The sequence below is a fragment of the Acomys russatus genome, chromosome 29, assembly GCF_903995435.1.
Source record: "Acomys russatus chromosome 29, mAcoRus1.1, whole genome shotgun sequence".
NCBI classification, from domain to species: Eukaryota; Metazoa; Chordata; class Mammalia; order Rodentia; family Muridae; genus Acomys; species Acomys russatus.
In genome coordinates this window covers 6,615,700-6,632,472 of record NC_067165.1, presented here as the reverse complement: position 1 = coordinate 6,632,472, position 16,773 = coordinate 6,615,700, and the positions used below count along the sequence as shown (strand labels likewise).

At 44.0% G+C, this 16,773-nt stretch overlaps 1 protein-coding gene across 1 annotated transcript in view; it reads left to right on the top strand.

Moving 5' to 3' along the window:
* Scp2 (sterol carrier protein 2) overlaps positions 1 to 16,773 on the top strand; it is an 80,192-nt gene that overhangs the window by 20,529 nt on the left and 42,890 nt on the right. Inside the window, exons 6-10 of the mRNA XM_051170924.1 lie at positions 1,579 to 1,705; positions 5,071 to 5,134; positions 12,417 to 12,503; positions 14,196 to 14,346; positions 15,580 to 15,727. Of these exons, the coding sequence (XP_051026881.1) occupies positions 1,579 to 1,705; positions 5,071 to 5,134; positions 12,417 to 12,503; positions 14,196 to 14,346; positions 15,580 to 15,727 (577 nt within the window). The remainder of the gene's footprint in view (positions 1 to 1,578; positions 1,706 to 5,070; positions 5,135 to 12,416; positions 12,504 to 14,195; positions 14,347 to 15,579; positions 15,728 to 16,773) is intronic.

Sequence of the window (16,773 nt, the reverse complement as noted above, 5' to 3'; positions counted from 1 at the left end):
TAAAGCTTATATCTGCAATTAAGTAAACTAGTACCTAACAAGACTATAAGTTTGATTGACAATTAACTTACATTTCTTTTTTTTTCTCTTTTTTTAAAGATTTATTTATCTATTGTATATGCCCTAGTCTGCCTGCATGTATGCCCGCATGCCAGAAGAGGGCACCAGATATCATTATAGATGGTTGTGAGCCACCATGTGGTTCCTGGGAATTGAACTCAGGACCTTTGCAAGAACAGCCAGTGCTCTTAACCTCTGAGCCATCTCTCCAGTCCTAACTTGCATTTCCTAATTATCTTAAACAGAATGTAATAGCAGCTTTCTTTTTTTTTTTTTTTTTTTGGTTTTTCGAGGCAGGGTTTCTCTGTGTAGCCTTGGCCATCCTGGACTCACTTTGTAGACCAGGCTGGCCTCGAACTCACAGCGATCCGCCTGCCTCTGCCTCCCAAGTGCTGGGATTAAAGGCGTGTGCCACCACATAATAGCAGCTTTCAAAGACTAGAATTTCACATTTCTTTTTGTTTGTTTGTTTGTTTTTTTGTTTTTTCAAGACAGGGTTTCTCTGTGTAACAGCTCTGGCTGTCCTGGAACTTTCTCTGTAGTCCAGGCTGGCCTCGAACTCAAAGAGATCCACCTGCCTCTGCTTCCCACCACCACCCAGCTTCACATTACTTTTTTCTTCGAGACAGGGTTTCTCTGTGTAGCCTTGGCTGTCCTAGACTCACTTTGTAGACCAGGCTGACCTCAAACTCACAGCGATCCACCTGCCTCTGCTTCCTGAGTGCTGGGATTAAAGACGTGCGCCACCACACCCGGCCACATTACAATTTTTAAATGAGTTGAATAGGTATAATACCTTAAACAAGGGTTGAAACATATATACAGTATGTTATAACAAAAATAAACTTAAATTCATATCAATGAACAAAGATCCATATCAATGCAAAATTTTTGGCTTGTTAAGTGCACTTTAAGTTTAAAAGTAGATTAAATAATATACCCTTTTATCCTATATTCCCCCTTTTTCTTTTTATCCCTTATCCACCTTTTTTTCTTTTTATACACAGTACACAAAACTATGCCCCAACAGAGATTGGGTCTTATGTGTTCCAATTTGATCTCTGACTTGCTATGTAACTAAGGCTAATCTTAAACTCTTGATCCTCCCTTTTCTACCTCCCAAGTGTTGGGGGTGCCACCATACCCAGCTTCATGCATTTTCCTGCTATTAAGTATTTCTTTCTTTCTTTCTTTTTTTAAAAAGATTTATTTATTTTATGTCTGTCTTCCTGTACATCTGCATTACAGAAGAGGACATCAGATCACATTGTAGATGGTTGTGAGCCACCATGTGGTTGCTGAGAATTGAACTCAGGACCTCCGGAAGAGCAGACAGTGCTCTTAACCACTGAGCCATCTCTCCAGCCCCTATTCAGTATTTCTTGACGATTTTATTCACATTGGCTGTTTTTGGTTTACCGTGCTCTCAGGCTAAGCAATTGTCTTAGCAAGAGTGTAGGTTGCAAGAGACATGTTTCTATCAGCTGCTTTTTAATTCTGAGTTTTTTTCTCTTTAAGTATTCAGATCGGTCCAATCCAGTTGACAAACATCTTGATGTCTTGATCAACAAGCACGGACTCTCTGCCCACCCAGTTGCTCCTCAGATGTTCGGGCACGCTGGGAAAGAACATATGGAAAAATATGGTATGTTCCGAAACCGCCCTTTAGAGCAGTGACTCTCAGCCTGTAGCTCCCAACGCCTTGCAGGGGCAGGTCACACAGCCTTTTCCCAGGCCACCTAAGGCCCTGTGCACATTAGAGGGTTACGTCATGATTCATAACAGTAGCACAAAGATAGCTGTGAAGTAGCAATGAGATAATTTTATGCTTGGGGGCCACAGCAACCTGAGGAACCATATTAGGAAGGGTGAGGGCCACAGCTTTAACGACTGGGTGTGGTGCTGCACTCCTTTTGTTCCGGCACAGAGGCATTTGGATGTCCTTGAGTTCAAGGTTAACCTAGTCCACATAATGAGTTTTAGGCCACCCAAGGATGCATAGTGAAACCCTGCCTCAAAAGAACAACAAAAACACCACTTTTGAGGCCTATCCCGAGTTACGTTTTACGTTCGCACAATAAGAACTAGCAGGTATTTATTAAGGGCATGTGGAAAGTACTGGGATATTTAAGGGTTTTTTTTTGTTTGTTTGTTTGATTGTTTGTTTTTTCGAGATGGTGTTTCTCTGTGTAACCTTGGCTGTCCTGGACTGGCTTTGTAGACCAGGCTGGCCTCGAACTCACAGATATCCATCTGCCGCTGCTTCCCGAGTGCTGGGCTTAATGGTGTGCATCACCACCGCCTGGCTTGTTTTTATGTTATTTTCTAATTTTTTGAGACAAGGTCTCATGAGGCAGGGACTGGCTTCGGCTCTGAATATTAAGGCTGGCCTTGAACTCCTGACCATTCTGCTCCTATTTCTTAAGCGCCTAGATTATAGGTATATACCACCATGCCCTGCTGCAATCCACGACAGCCCCCCACCCCGCCCCTTTTAGGTTATGCTTATCAAGTTTTGATGTCAATTTAGTTTGTTTCTTAAATTTAGATCTTTGAGAGTTAGGCCCCATTCACCTCATTGAAACCACATGGAGGTTTATTTCCTGTGCCAGGGCTGTGCTGGTCAAGTGCTCTGTCACTAGGCCCTAGCTCACCAGCCCTGGCTTCATAAAAAGACTGTTTTTCACTTTTAGTGCTCTGCAACAATTTATGGAGCATTGAGACGACATGATATTTATTTTCGGTTGTGTGATACTGTCTGAGTCAGTTTTGTTGTTGTTGGTTTTTTTTTTTTTTAAGGGGTAGTTGTTAGTGATGTTCTGTTTCCCACTGCTTCCGTCTTTTGTTCTCTCTTCTTTCCTGTCTTTCCCTTCCTCCCCTCCCCATTCCTCTCTCTCTCCCCCATCCCACCCTCACTCCCTGAGTCAGGGTTTTTCTGTGTAGCCTTGACTGTCCTGGACTCATTTTGTAGACAAGGCTGGCTTCAAACTCACAGAGATCTGCCTGCCTCTGCCTCCCTGAGTCCTGGGATCACAGGCGTGTGCCACCGCTCCTGGCTTGGTCTCTAACCCTTAAGTGACTAGTAGCTGAGGATGACCTTGAACACCCGATTCTCCCGGCATCACCTCCTGGGTGCTGGGATTACAGGCTTATATCCGCATCCAGTGTTGGCTTGGAATTGAACCCAGGCTCTCCTCTAGGCACGATACCTATTGGCTTATCTACATCCTCAGCCTAATTTTCTGAATTTCTTTTAGGTTAAATATTTTTTTTTTCAATAGGATCAATTTTTAGCAATCTCTATTTCTCCAGTAAATTATCCATTTCTCTTATAGTTTCAAATTAGCTATGACTTTATGGACTGACTTTTAAAAATCATTTACAATTTAAAATTTGATTTCTAGGTATCTGGGAAGATGGCTCAGATAAGAGCGCTTGCTGTGCAAGTGTGAGGACCTGAGTTCAAATCCCCAGGCCCCAAACATCACACACAAAAATAGCACATACACTTGTACACACAAATACATGAAAATTACAAATAAGTCCTTTATTTCTGTTTTAGGAACATTTTTCTCTGTGTGTCCACACTTGGGGAGGGTGGTGTTCTAGTCCTAGGGTGGTTTTAGGGCAACAGTGGGTGCCATCAGCTCCCCCTCCTTTTTCCTGCACTGTTTTTCTTCAGGCTGCTCTTGTCACCCCAAAGGTCTGTGGTTGGGATTTGGCCCTTTTTTTGCATATTTGTTTTTTCTTTTTTTCTTAACTTACAGAGATTTTGAGGTTTGGGCACCACCATTTTTCTGGTTTTGCTGATTATATGGTACTGTACACTCGTGCTTTCCCTTTTATTTGTATTATTTTTGGAGGCTAGAGAGACAGATGTAGCAGCTTCCATTGGCCTCGGAAATCCTGGTACTGCTGTGTTTTTTTAACGTACATGCTTTCTTAAGTTTCATATTACTTGGAAGAGCTTAATACTTTTCTAGCCTAAAATCTGATATAGTTGGATATGGTTTTGTGTGTTGACAGGGTCTACACTGTTGCCTGGGCTGGCCTGGAGCTCACTGAGTCACCCAGGCTAGCCCAGAGTTCATGCAGACCTCTTGCTTGAATCTCTCTCCCGCGTGCTGAGATTATAGGCATGAACCACTGCTTCTTTAATTTGACTTGTGAGAATCAGCAGATTTTTTGTGGTTTTATTATTTGAGTCTAGGAAATTGGAATCTTTTTATACTAAATATATTCTTTGAACAGCCAAAATTCTTTTTTTTAAAAAAGGGAACATTTTGGGGGTTGGGTCAGGATTCATGTAGTGGAGGCTGGCCTTGGACTCCTCATTCCCCCCCACCTCCGGATTGCTGGGTTCACAGGTACGTTCTTCTGTGCCTGGCAACCGCCAAAAAACCTAACTGGCAGTTCAGAGTTAGTGGTTATGAGCCTCTGGTTAGTGTCGGGGTTAAGAAATACATGATAAGTGATTGTCAGAATCTTTTCCTAGGAGATGCTCTTTTTTATGTGAAACTGGATTCCATGGAAAGGCACAAGGCCCTGTCCTGAAAACAAAACAAAAGCTGTTTTTTTTTTTTTTTTTTTTTTTTTTTTCAAAAGAGACTGTTGGGTTATTGGTCAGGGCATGGAGGATGTGACTCATACACCCACTCACTCTGGGCTTGGGGGATGTCTGGCGGACACTGGGCCGCTGGCAGTACTCTCTGGCTAAGCACTATGGCTCCAGACTATATTTTCTAGTTTTTGAAACTAAATCCTAATTATACTAAATGGAATAGATAGTTTAAACTGTTTTTTTTTTTTATCTCATACGTCTCTTGATTGAATTCTCGTGAGATGCTCAGATTTAATTATAACAAATTATATGAGTGACCACTGTCTTTAACCCTGATATCAGTACAAGAGAAACTATGGAAATATTTAGCAAAACACTTAGTTCCACTGTGACCTTTGATAATAAACTGCAGATAACAGCACACTGATAGATATTTGCTCTCTCTGCAGGAACAAAAGTTGAACACTTTGCAAAAATTGGATGGAAAAATCATAAGCACTCAGTGAATAACCCGTAAGTACTTCAGAGATATGACACGAAAGTCTGGTCTATCCTACTGTGTAACGTGCAATTGCATCCCTGGGAAACAAATATAAGATCTCAAGGCTATTAGCTTGGATTTTTATTATTTATTTATTTTTATAAAAGAAAGGCTTGTACCCAAATTATACATTGTTTTGCCATTCTAGTTCTTGGCTTACTTATACTTAAAATGCCATTACAGCTCAGTGGTTTGTTATATGTATGTGTGTGTGTGTGTGTGTGTGTGTGTGTGTGTATGTATGTATGTATGTATGTATGTATGTATGTATGTATGTATATTTTGAGTTCTTTTGTCTTTTTGAGAGGGGAGTTTGAGAATGTAGCCCAGGCTAGCCTCTAATTTGTGGCAATCCTGTATCAGATGCCTAAGGCATGGCTTATCCCACCTGGCTTTAATGATTCTTTTAAATAAGGGTAACAGATATTAAAATGTTTAATTTGAGCCAAAGATGTAGGTTGGTGGTAGAGCTATGTGGATTAGCATATGTGAGGTCCTAGGTTCATGTCTTTGCGCGCGCGCGCACACACACACACACACACACACACACACTGCACATTAAATTTATAACAGATGAATTTCAGTCACTCTAGCATTATTAACTTATTCTGGACGAACAATATAATTATTTATATTCTAAAAATAATCTGAATTAAATTATTGGATGTGTTCAGATGTACTATTGATCAGCAATTTCTGAATGCTTATTGGTGGTACAATGCCTAGTTAATAGCATGAACTCAGCGTTTGCTGGGGAAGTGGTCCATTAGGAACGGAATTGACGCCATATGACTAGAATCTGTATGAAAGCAATGTCATACATGTCTGATCATTTTCTTTTGCCAACAGCACCATAAAAAATATCATGAACTAGGTGGGCTATAAAGAAAACAGCCCGGGCGTGATGGTGCACGCCTTTAATCCCAGCACTCGGCGGGGGGGGGGGGGGGGGGGGGGGGGGCAGAGGCAGGCGGATTGCTGTGAGTTCGAGGCCAGCCTGGTCTACAAAGCGAGTCCAGGACAGCCAAGGCTACACAGAGAAACCCTGTCTCAAAGAACCAAAGTACATAAATAAATAAATAAAACTTATTTTGTCTTGTGTTTCTGAATATGCAAGGTCACAGTTCTAGATCTGATGATGGCCACTTTTTTTTTTTTTTAAAGACAAAGTTTCTCTGTGTAGCCTTGGATGTTCTGGAACTCACTTTGTAGACCAGGCTGGCCTCAAACTCAGAGATCTGCCTGCCTCTGCCCTCCGACATGTTGGGGGTAAAGATGTATGCCACCATGTCTGGCTTGACAATAGCTTTTTACTGGCAGAATTCTCAGGAGGTACAGGACAGTGTACAGTGAGAGACGAGGGCCATATATGTAGATCTGTGTTTCTTCTGGTCTCCTGTGCTTCATACCTACCAGAATTCAATCATGAGGGATTAGCCTGATGGCCTTGTCCAACTCAGTCACCTCCCAAGGCCCCACCTCTGAGCCATAGTCAGAGTAGTTCTTTCCTCTTCCTCTTCCTCCCTGCTTCATCTTGAGGGTGAACAACATTGATTTTTATTTATTTCTTCCTTCTAGATTACAAACTCCTTGAGGGTAAGAGCCATTTCTCATCTTTATGTCCTTAATGCTTAGCACAGAGATAATCAAAAAATGGTTTCTGAACCATCTGTGTTGCATTTACTAAATGTCAACCTGTAATAGGGATGATATTTTATGTCATACAAAAAAAAAATCACACATGCATGTTCGTAGTGCTCCATGCTGCTGTTAGTGCTCTTAGGACACACCTACTTCTGTCTTCTTTTCTTTTCCTGTTGCTGTAACAAAATCAATTTAAGGGAGACTTTGTTTTGGCTCACACCCAGTTCCAGGCCCCTCATGGTTAGAGAGGGCACAGCAGCAGGAAGCTGAGGGGGCTGTAGGCATCACATCCATCCACCCTGTCGGCTCTCTAGCCGTGCATGGGATGGGCTTGGTTATTCCAGGCTCCTGCTGCCTTGACTCCCCTGCCAGGATGGATTGTTCCTTGAACTGTGAGTTAAAACAAACCCTTTCCCCCTCAGTTTGCCTTTGTCAGGTTATTTTATCATAGCAACAGGAGAAGAAACTAAGACAAGTTCCATCTCCAAGACCCAGGGGTCTTTTATAGAAAGCCTAAGGCTATTGTGAAAGCTCTGGTGAATCCCATTGCTTATTTGGTAAAATCAGAATCCTTTGTGTAATGCACGGCAGCTGCCTCCTCCACCACCACCCTCCCTCCTCCTCCGTTGGGAGCACACAAGTCCTTGTGCCCACAGGTCCCCAGGGGACCCACAGATGTTAAGCACCCAGGATTGTCCTTTCGAAGGCAAAGAGGTAGAACTTGTCTTTTCCAGAAGGCTGGGAGCTGGAGGTGATTAATAGCCTAGTGATCTGCCTGTATCTGTTGGGCCAAGACATATCAAGCTCCCACAACCAGGACCAGAGGTGGCTCGTAGCCCAGATGACCTCCGCTACTATATGATGAAGGCCATTCCAGGTCTTCCCCGAGGCCCCTAGCTACTACCAGCAGCCTGTCTCTCGAATCCATCCTCTTGGAAGAAATGACATGTATTTTGAGTTAAGTTTTGATATAATTATTGCCTCCTTGTGTACCAGGGATTGTATTACACTAGGAAACTTTTAAAAATATGCTGACGGTAAACTGCCTGGCATCAGACTCTAGAAGTGCGACCCAGCTGGCAGACTCAGACAAGCTGAGCCAAGTTTTTAGTCTCAACTCCCTGTTTCCTGTCAAGACACCCCGCAGGGACCCCCCCCCCCCGCATTCCTCTTCCCCTCCAACCCCCTTCTTTCTCCTCTTCCTCCTCCTCCGTTCTGTTTCTTTCCTTTTTAAAAAATTATTAATTTATTATTCTCTGACCAGGCAGGCGGTGGTGGCGCACGCCTTTAATCCCAGCACTTGGCAGGCAGAGGCAGATGGAATCTCTATGAGTTCTAGGCCAGCCTGGTCTAAAGACCAAGTTCCAGAACAGTCAGGGCTACACAGAGAAACCCTGTCTTGAACCAGAATCCCCCCAAATATTATTCTCTCATATATTGCATCCCCGTCACAGTTTCCTCTCCCTCACCGCCTCCCAAGCCCTCCTTCTGTCTCTGTTCTGTTTCTAGCAGTGTACTTGGGATAGAGTTAGCATGCAGTGGAAACGCTGGTAGTGAGGAGAAGAGCTGGGGTAAGCCGACTTGAGCCCATAGAGATGTGCAGAACTCATGTCTTGGAGAGCCATTAAAGACCCTTCCGATTTCCTGGAATGTTGATGAATGAACAATACTGCACTTTTCTGGCTTTCGCTCTCCAAAAGGTGGATTTGGGCCTTTTCTAGAGAATAAAAGTATTATAGTTTAGACACAAAATATTCCACGCAGCCCCATGTGTTGACTTCTTGGTCCTCAGATATTTCACAAGGTTCTGACAACTTTAGGAGGTGGGGCCAACCTGGAGGAAGTAGGTCACTGGAGGTGTTCTTCCAGCCTCTGCCCATCTGCCTTGCTGCCTCCTGTCCATCATGAGGTGAGGAAGCTCCTGATCCATGTGCTCCTGATGCCAGGTTCTGTCTAAGTGCATGGGCTAGGCAGCCACGAACCGAACCCTCTGAAACCACGAACAGAAACACTCTCACCACACACTCCCTGTCCCCTGGACCCTCTGCTGCATGCTACGTAGTTGTGTTAAACAGGCAAATAATTATTTCTAGATATTTTTGTTTTTCTGAGACAGGGTTTCTCTGTGTAGCCCTGGATGTCCTGGACTCACTTTGTAGACCAGGCTGGCTTCAAACTCACAGAGATCCGCCTGCCTCTGCCTCCCGAGTGCTGGGATTAAAGGCGTGCGCCACCACGCCCGGCTCAAATTAAGCTGTTTTTGAGTCAGGCATTGTTGGCACATACAGGTAATCTTAGCACTCAGGAGGCTGCAGTGGGAGATTCAAGAACACACGATCATTCATTCTCAGTTATCTGTCTGGTTTGAGGTCAGCCTGGCCTACGTGAGATCCTACCTCCAAAAGAAAACACAAAACAAAACCCCTATCCTTGAACATAGTCTCACAAAATATAAGGTTATTGAAAGGCAGTGAGGATCTGTGGTAAGTAGAAAGGACTGGGGCTAGCCTATGCCAGCTGAGCCTTCACACTCATGTCAGTGAGGATCTGTGGTAAGTAGAAAGGACTGGGGCTAGCCTATGCCAGCTGAGCCTTCACACTCATGTCTGACATGGCTTCAGTTAGCTGTCCCACAACTATTTCAGAGCCAACCAGTCTGCTTTGAATTTGTCATTCCCCCCAACCCGGGCTTTCCTGCATTGTTCTTCATCCCTGACATCAGCTTATCCCTTGTTATCCAAGATGGAAAGCTAGAACACCCTTGAATCTTTGCAGTTTATCTTTTTTCTCCACCTTCCAGCTCTCCACATTGGGCCTTTTCTTTTTTCTTTTGGTTTTTCAAGACAGGGTTTCTCTGTGTAGCCTTGGCTGTCCTGGACTCACTTTGTAGACCAGGCTGGCCTCGAACTCACAGCGATCCACCTGCCTCTGCCTCCCGAGTGCTGGGATTAAAGGCGTGCGCCACCACCACCCTGCCACATTGGGCCTTTTCATTTCTGGCCTTAACTAATTGCCCCGTCTCTTTGCTTTTGGTGATGTCATTTTTCTATCCCTTTTACATACCAATTTTTCCTGCTGAGATAAGAGTCTAACCATGCCATGTCAGTTTAGTAGCCTGTTCCCACCGTCTTCAGTATAAAATATGAACATCATAAAAATGGGCTTTCCTGCTCTAATCCTGGTCATTCTCCTGTCGTATCTTTTTCATCTTTGCCTCCCCACTCCTGCCTGGTTTTTTTGGTTTTTTGAGACAGGGTTTCTCTGTGTAGCCCTGGCTGGCCTGGACTCACTCTGTAGACCAGACTGGCCTCACCTCACAATGATCTGCCTGCCTCTGCCTCCTGGAGTGCTGGAGTTAAAAGTGTCCGTCACCACACTGCCTGTCTTGATGGACTTTTTCACCTCAGGGTGCTTTGCATATTCTGCCACTTCTGCCAGCAGTCCTCTCTCCCTTTGTTGGTTGTTTTGGGGCATCTGGATTTAACGCACATCTGTGTGCTCCCATACTGCCCAGATAACCTGTCTGCTGTAGTGTGTATTATATTGTAAATATTAGAACAGAATGTATTTCTTTACTGTGGAATCTTACAGACTTCCTTGAGGGTAGGAACTGTATCCATGTCTCTTTTGCCCAACATGGGGTATGACTCAGATAAGGTAGTTTCTGACAGTCATTGTCAATATTTACTTTATGTATTTTGTAAGTGATTTTTCTTTTACTTTGTGAAGCAAGGTCTCATGTAGCCCATGCTGTCTTCAAACTGAATGTGTGGCTGAGGAGGACCTTGCACTTCTGATCCTCCTGCCTCTACATCCTGAGTGTTAGGATCACTGGCATGTGCCACCATACCCAGTTTACATGGTGCTGGGAACCCAGGGCCTCATGCATGCTAGGAAAGTATTCTAGCTGGGCATTTTGACACAGGCCTTTAATCTTAGCTCTGGGGAGACAGAGGCAGGTGGATCTCTCTGAGTCCGAGGCCAGCCTGGTCTACAGAGCGAGTTCTAGGACCGCCAGAGCTACATAAAGAGACCCTGTCTCAGAAAGCAAACAAACCAACCCACCCCAGCTCTACCACTTGAGCTGCATTCCTAGCCAGCAAGGCATTTGACTTAGTCAATTATTTATTTGTTATTATTGTGTGCTTGTGTGCATGGTGTGTATGGCACAGCCCTGTGGAGTTAATTCTCTCCTTTCATCTTTACGTGGGCTGCAGATATTGAGCTCCCATACTAGACTTGAGTGTGGTGAACCTTTGCCTGCTCAGTCATCCCACTGGCCCCAAGGCATTTAATTTTAAGGAACTGGTATTTTGCAATTGACCAGGGGGAAATACAGTATTCTGTTGTATCATCTAACTGGTGTGACACCAGCTAGGTACCTTGTAATACGAGCCACCCAGCGATGACAGACTCTATCTACAAGGGTCTGTCCTTCAGGAGACTGACCTCGCTTTAGGTGCCAGCCCCACCCACACTGCTGGCTCACTGACTACAATCCCAGGATTCCTGCGATCCCCTCAGGTTTGATGGTTCTGGAGTAACGTAGAACTCAGGAAAGTGCTGTGCTTATGACGACAGTGTTATTATAAAGGATGTCAGTCAGAAAAAGCTAAACGAAACAGAGCATGGTGGCATGTGCCTGTTACCCCAGCACTCAAGAAGTATAGATTAGACAGATGAGAAGGTTAAAGCCACCACTGGCTCCCTAGTAAGTCTGAGTCTGGAATGCTGGAGAGTCCCAGTTTTTCTGCTCTCTCCCAACAGAGAGGGGCTGTTCCTGTCACTGTATCAGCTCACTCAGGTATCCCCCAGCCAACCTCTGTGTCTAGAATGTCTTATGCACATGTTCCATAAATCACTGGCCATGCGATTGCATTTACTCTCCAGTCGTTTCCTCCTCAGTGAAGGACGAACAGGCTCAAGTCACACCCCGATTTACATAATTGTTCTCTTTGGTCATCGGTTACCCATCTTGAAGGTTCCAGAGGGAGCAGTGTGTGGTGGACCATACCTCTAATCCCAGCACTTAGGAGGTGGAGGCAGGAAAATGATGAGTTCAAAGCCAACCTGGGCTGTAATGAGAGGGACCCTTCTTGGGGAGGGGCAAGGAGGAGAGAGATGAGTGGAGAGGAAATGGTTGACAAGAAGTCTTGCATCAGCCACCTCAGCGTAACAAGGCCAATCACTTAGGAAATGGTCTTAGAAGCTCTGCATCTAGAGTCCTGGACCAAGAACAGGCAGATTTAATTTTTATTGAGACTGTTGCCAGTAGTCCAGGCTGGCCCAGAACTCACCATGGAGCTGAGGATAACCTTGAACTTCTAATCCTCCTGCCTCCTCCTTTTGAGTGTTAGTGCCAAATGTTAGTGTTAGTTTTGGAGTTGCAGGCATGTGCCACTGTGCCCACCTAGGACAGACAGTTTTTAATATGCAACATGTATATTTTTAAAACTTCATTCGAGTTACTTTAAGGTTGAAACTTCTTAATCAAAAGTTTGTGGGTTGTGAAAGAAAATTTCCATATTTTCTGTAGCACTGAAACCACGATATCTTCTATAGAAATTAAGTTGTTTCCTCACATTTTGTAACTGTTTATCTTGTATTTAGGTATTCCCAGTTTCAAGATGAGTACAGCATAGATGAAATAATGAGCTCAAAACCGGTTTTTGATTTTCTGACTATCTTACAGTGCTGGTAAGAAAAGCATGTTAATGTTTCCTAGATATAAGTGCTTTCTCCTCCCAACCCATCCCTTGGTGCTTAGCCCTTAATGCTCTGTCTGCAGCCTTTATAGACTTGCCTATGTGCTCCTCTCTCTGGGTTACTTCATGACAGTGTGCCCTTATTTCCTGCTGCTGCTCTGAGGCAGATCCCCTCCTGTTATGAAGAGATATGGTTTATTTCTTCCTTCGCTAGTAACTTCTGTCACTTTGGCTGTTCTGTGCTTATTCACTAAAAATGTGCTTTAAAGATTTATTTATTTATTATGTATACAGTACTCTATCTGCATGTAAACCTGCAGGCCCGAAGAGGGCATCAGATCATATTGTAGATGGTTGTGAGCCACCGTGTGGTGGCTGGGAATTGAACTCAGGACCTCTGGAAGAGTAGTCAGTGCTCTTAACCTCTGAGCCATCTCTCCAGCCCTCAAATGTGTTTTTGGAGGCCAGTGCAGCCCCAAAGTTCTTGGAGCATTTTGTTTTCCCTGTAGACTTGTAGTACAGAAAGTTTTACTTGGTGATAGGTAACTGTGGGAAGGAAAGAAGGAATCGTAGCTCTACTGATGCTCAGAGTCACATCTTAAAACTCGCCTGCCACTCTCTCGCTCCTTGAACATCAGCTGAGTACTGTGTGGTCCTGTGTACATTCCTGGCTGAGCACTGCAGACACTGTCTGGGATGTAGTTGAAAAAAATGGGTCAGCTGTCTCCTGTTATAGTCTGTGGGACAGCCAACCCACTTACAGAACCCTTGGCAACTCACTGGGGGCCTCGTGTGTGTTTGCTGCCTAGCCTCATAGTTTACTATAGATCTGTGTTGAGATCTCAAGGGTCTTCTTACGTCTGGGTTTTTTAGTATCCCCATTCTAATCGGTCCCAGCTTCCAGAAGGATTTCAGATGGAGCTCTCTGGGCAAAGCTGAAGTGGTGTGAGCCCATAGTAGAGTCATAGTACTAAGACGGGCAATACCAGAAACCTACAGGAAGAACATTATGACAGGCGGATCTGGGCCCAGGGGTCCAGCCAAGGACTATACGTGCAGTAAACTTTGAACCCCTACCCAGGTCTAGCCAATGGACAGGGCATGCTCCACAGTTGAGTGGAGAGTGGGGACTGACTTTCACATGAACTCTGGTGCCCCATATTTGACCACATTCCCTGGATGGGGAGGCCTGGTGGCACTCAGAGGAAGGATAGCAGGCTACCAAGAAGAGACTTGATACCCTGTGAGCATATACAGGGGGAAGAGGTCCCCCTCAGTCACAGTCATAGGGGAGGGGAGTAAGGGGAAAATGGGAGGGAGGGAGGAATGGGAGGATACAAGGGATGGGATAACAATTGAGATGTAATATGAATAAATTAATAAAATATATTTTTAAAAAAGACTCATTCCACAGAAAGTCACCAGAAAGCACCTCACGGACAAGCGAGGCATATCTAGGATTCTCTCAATGAGAGCTTGAGGGAGACACTGCCCTGAGCAGTGAGGACCATTTGAAGGCATGCTAAAGGCCTGCCTCAGTGGGACGCATGTGCGATTTAACTGTAAATATCACAGAGAAAACCAGATTAGCCAGCTAGCATAATTAGTCTTTCTTCTCCTAGCTCCCAGTCTGAAACCCTAGGAGGTGGTGTTGGAGTGAATAACTATTTTCACTTCTGCTTAGTCCCACCTCAGATGGCGCAGCCGCGGCGATTCTGTCCAGTGAGGACTTTGTGCAAAAGTACGGCTTGCAGTCTAAAGCTGTGGAGATTGTGGCGCAGGAGATGATGACCGACTTGCCCAGCACATTTGAAGAAAAAAGCATAATTAAAATGGTGTGTCTGCGATTCATTTCTTAAAAACCAAATGAAAAAATATTTTAAATTGCAGCCTAACGTTTTATTGTTATTAGCTTGGGAAGGTACTTAAACAGTTGATCCAGAAAGGTGTCATTGTAGCACATCCTTAAGGCTCTGCAAAGGAGATGGGTATGGTGCACTCTTGCAACTGGGAGGTGGAGGAAGGAAGATCAGGAATTCAGGGCCAGCCTTAGCTACGTTGCTAACCAGATGCTACTTAGGACAGAGCCATGGGAATGGTATTTTAACTTATTAGACATGCTGTTTTGGGGTTTGGGTTTTTGAGGCTGGGTTTCTCCACCCAGCCCCTGCTGTCCAGGAACTTACTCTGTAAACCAGGCTCAAAGTCAGAGATCTGCCAGGGTTGGAGTTCCAAGGGACAGCCAGGCGTGGTGGTGCACGCCTTTGATCCCAGCACTTGGGAGGCAGAGGCAGGTGGATTGATGTGAGTTCAAGGCCAGCCTGGTCTACAAAGCTAGTCTAGGACAGCCAAGGCTAGACAGAGAAACCCTGTCTCGAAAAACAAAAAACAAAACAAACAAACAAACAAAAAGTTTCAAGGGCTGAGATTAAACATTCATAATAACAACATAAATAGAATCTCAGAGATTCTAAGTCTTTTTTCTTTGTTTTGTTTTTTTGTTTTTTGAGACAGAGTTTCTCTGTGTAGCCTTGGCTGTCCAAGACTCACTTTGTAGACCAGGCTGACCTTGAACTCACAGTGATCTGCCTAGCTTCTGCCTCCTGAGTGCTGGGATTAAAAGTCTAAGTCCTTTTTCAATATCTTATGTAAACTTTGTACTTTATGGTATAAAATTCAAGATGTACATTCTTTTTTGGATATTGTTTTTTTGACTTTCTTTTTTACTTTATTTTTATTTTACTTAAACATTTATGCAGTATTCTGTCCTCATGTGTGCCTGCCCACCACAAGAATGCACTGGAATTCATTACAGATGGTCATGAGACACCGTGTGGTTGCTGGGAATTGAACTCAGGACCTTTGGAAGAGCAGACAGTACTCTTAACTTCTGAGCCATCTCTCCAGCCCTCTATTGACTTTTTATATAATGCAGAATCAGCTGAGATGTTAATATATATGGTATTTTGAGTTTTCAGTGTCATGCATGTGTTATTTTCTTAAAGTCCTTGTCTAAGATGCCAGGTGTTGGTGCCGTCACTCACTCCTGCATGGACCTGTGCTTACAGGTTGGCTATGACATGAGTAAAGAAGCTGCCAGGCGGTGCTATGAGAAGTCCGGCCTGAGACCAAAAGATGTTGACGTGATAGAGCTTCACGACTGCTTCTCGTCCAATGAGCTCCTGACTTACGAAGCACTGGGGCTCTGTCCAGAAGGTAGCGTCTTTTTGTTTTTTTTGTTTTTTTTTTTTTGAAGAGAGCCCTGTGCAAATTCAGTTGCGAAGGCGTCACTTTTCTTCAGTAAACAATAGAAGTCACTAATTGCCTTTCCCTGCACGTAGGCTCTGCCACACTGTGCAAACTGGATGCAAGTGGTTATGGTAGGAGGGTTTTTAGAGCATCCAGTCTTCTGCAACACCAATACTGAGACAACAGAGTTTATACTTAATTTATGTTATGCAAATCAGTACTTAGAGTATATGGTTATATTTTAAAGAGGATTTATTAGGCCTGCAATCTCAAATATTTTTTTTTTAATCTCAAATATTTTTAAATTGTGTTTAAATAAAGACTTGCAGAAAGGAAAGCAGAAAAGCTATGGGTGGGGCTTGAAGGCTCTTTTTCATTTCTACAGCACACAGTTTTCCTTAGTGCATGAACTCTTAGTTGCTTAACGTCCTTGTCCACAGGATGCTTAGCTGTTTACATTTCAAGCGAGTCCAGGACAGCTAAGGTTACACAGAGAAACCCTGTCTCAAAAAAAAAAAAAAAAAAAAAAAAAACCACCACCACCACAAAAACATTTCAAGTAGCTCAAGAGAATATAATTGTATCTTATCTAAGTCTTACTTTGCATATTACTCATGACTAATGATATTGGAAAACCTTTTTATGGGCTTATTGGCTATTCATGTGTCTTTTTTTTAAGGATTTATATTACCTTTATGTATATGTGTTGGTGCCAGTGTGTGGGTATGTGAACATGTCACTTCAAGTGCCCATGGAGTCCAGAAGAGCGCATCGGCTCCCCTAGGGCTGGGTCTACAGCTGGTTGTGACTCACCCTATGTGGGTGTTAGGGGTCAAACTTGGGTCCTCTGCCAAAGAGCAGTGCCTGTTCTTAACTGCTGAGCCATCGCTCCAGCCTCTCATTCCCCTTCTTTTTATGTCGTCATGTCTTTATATCTATTTAAATTTCTGTCCTTTGGTTGTCTGTTGTCTTTATTGTGTTGTAAGAATTTTATTTTGGGGCTGGAGAGATGG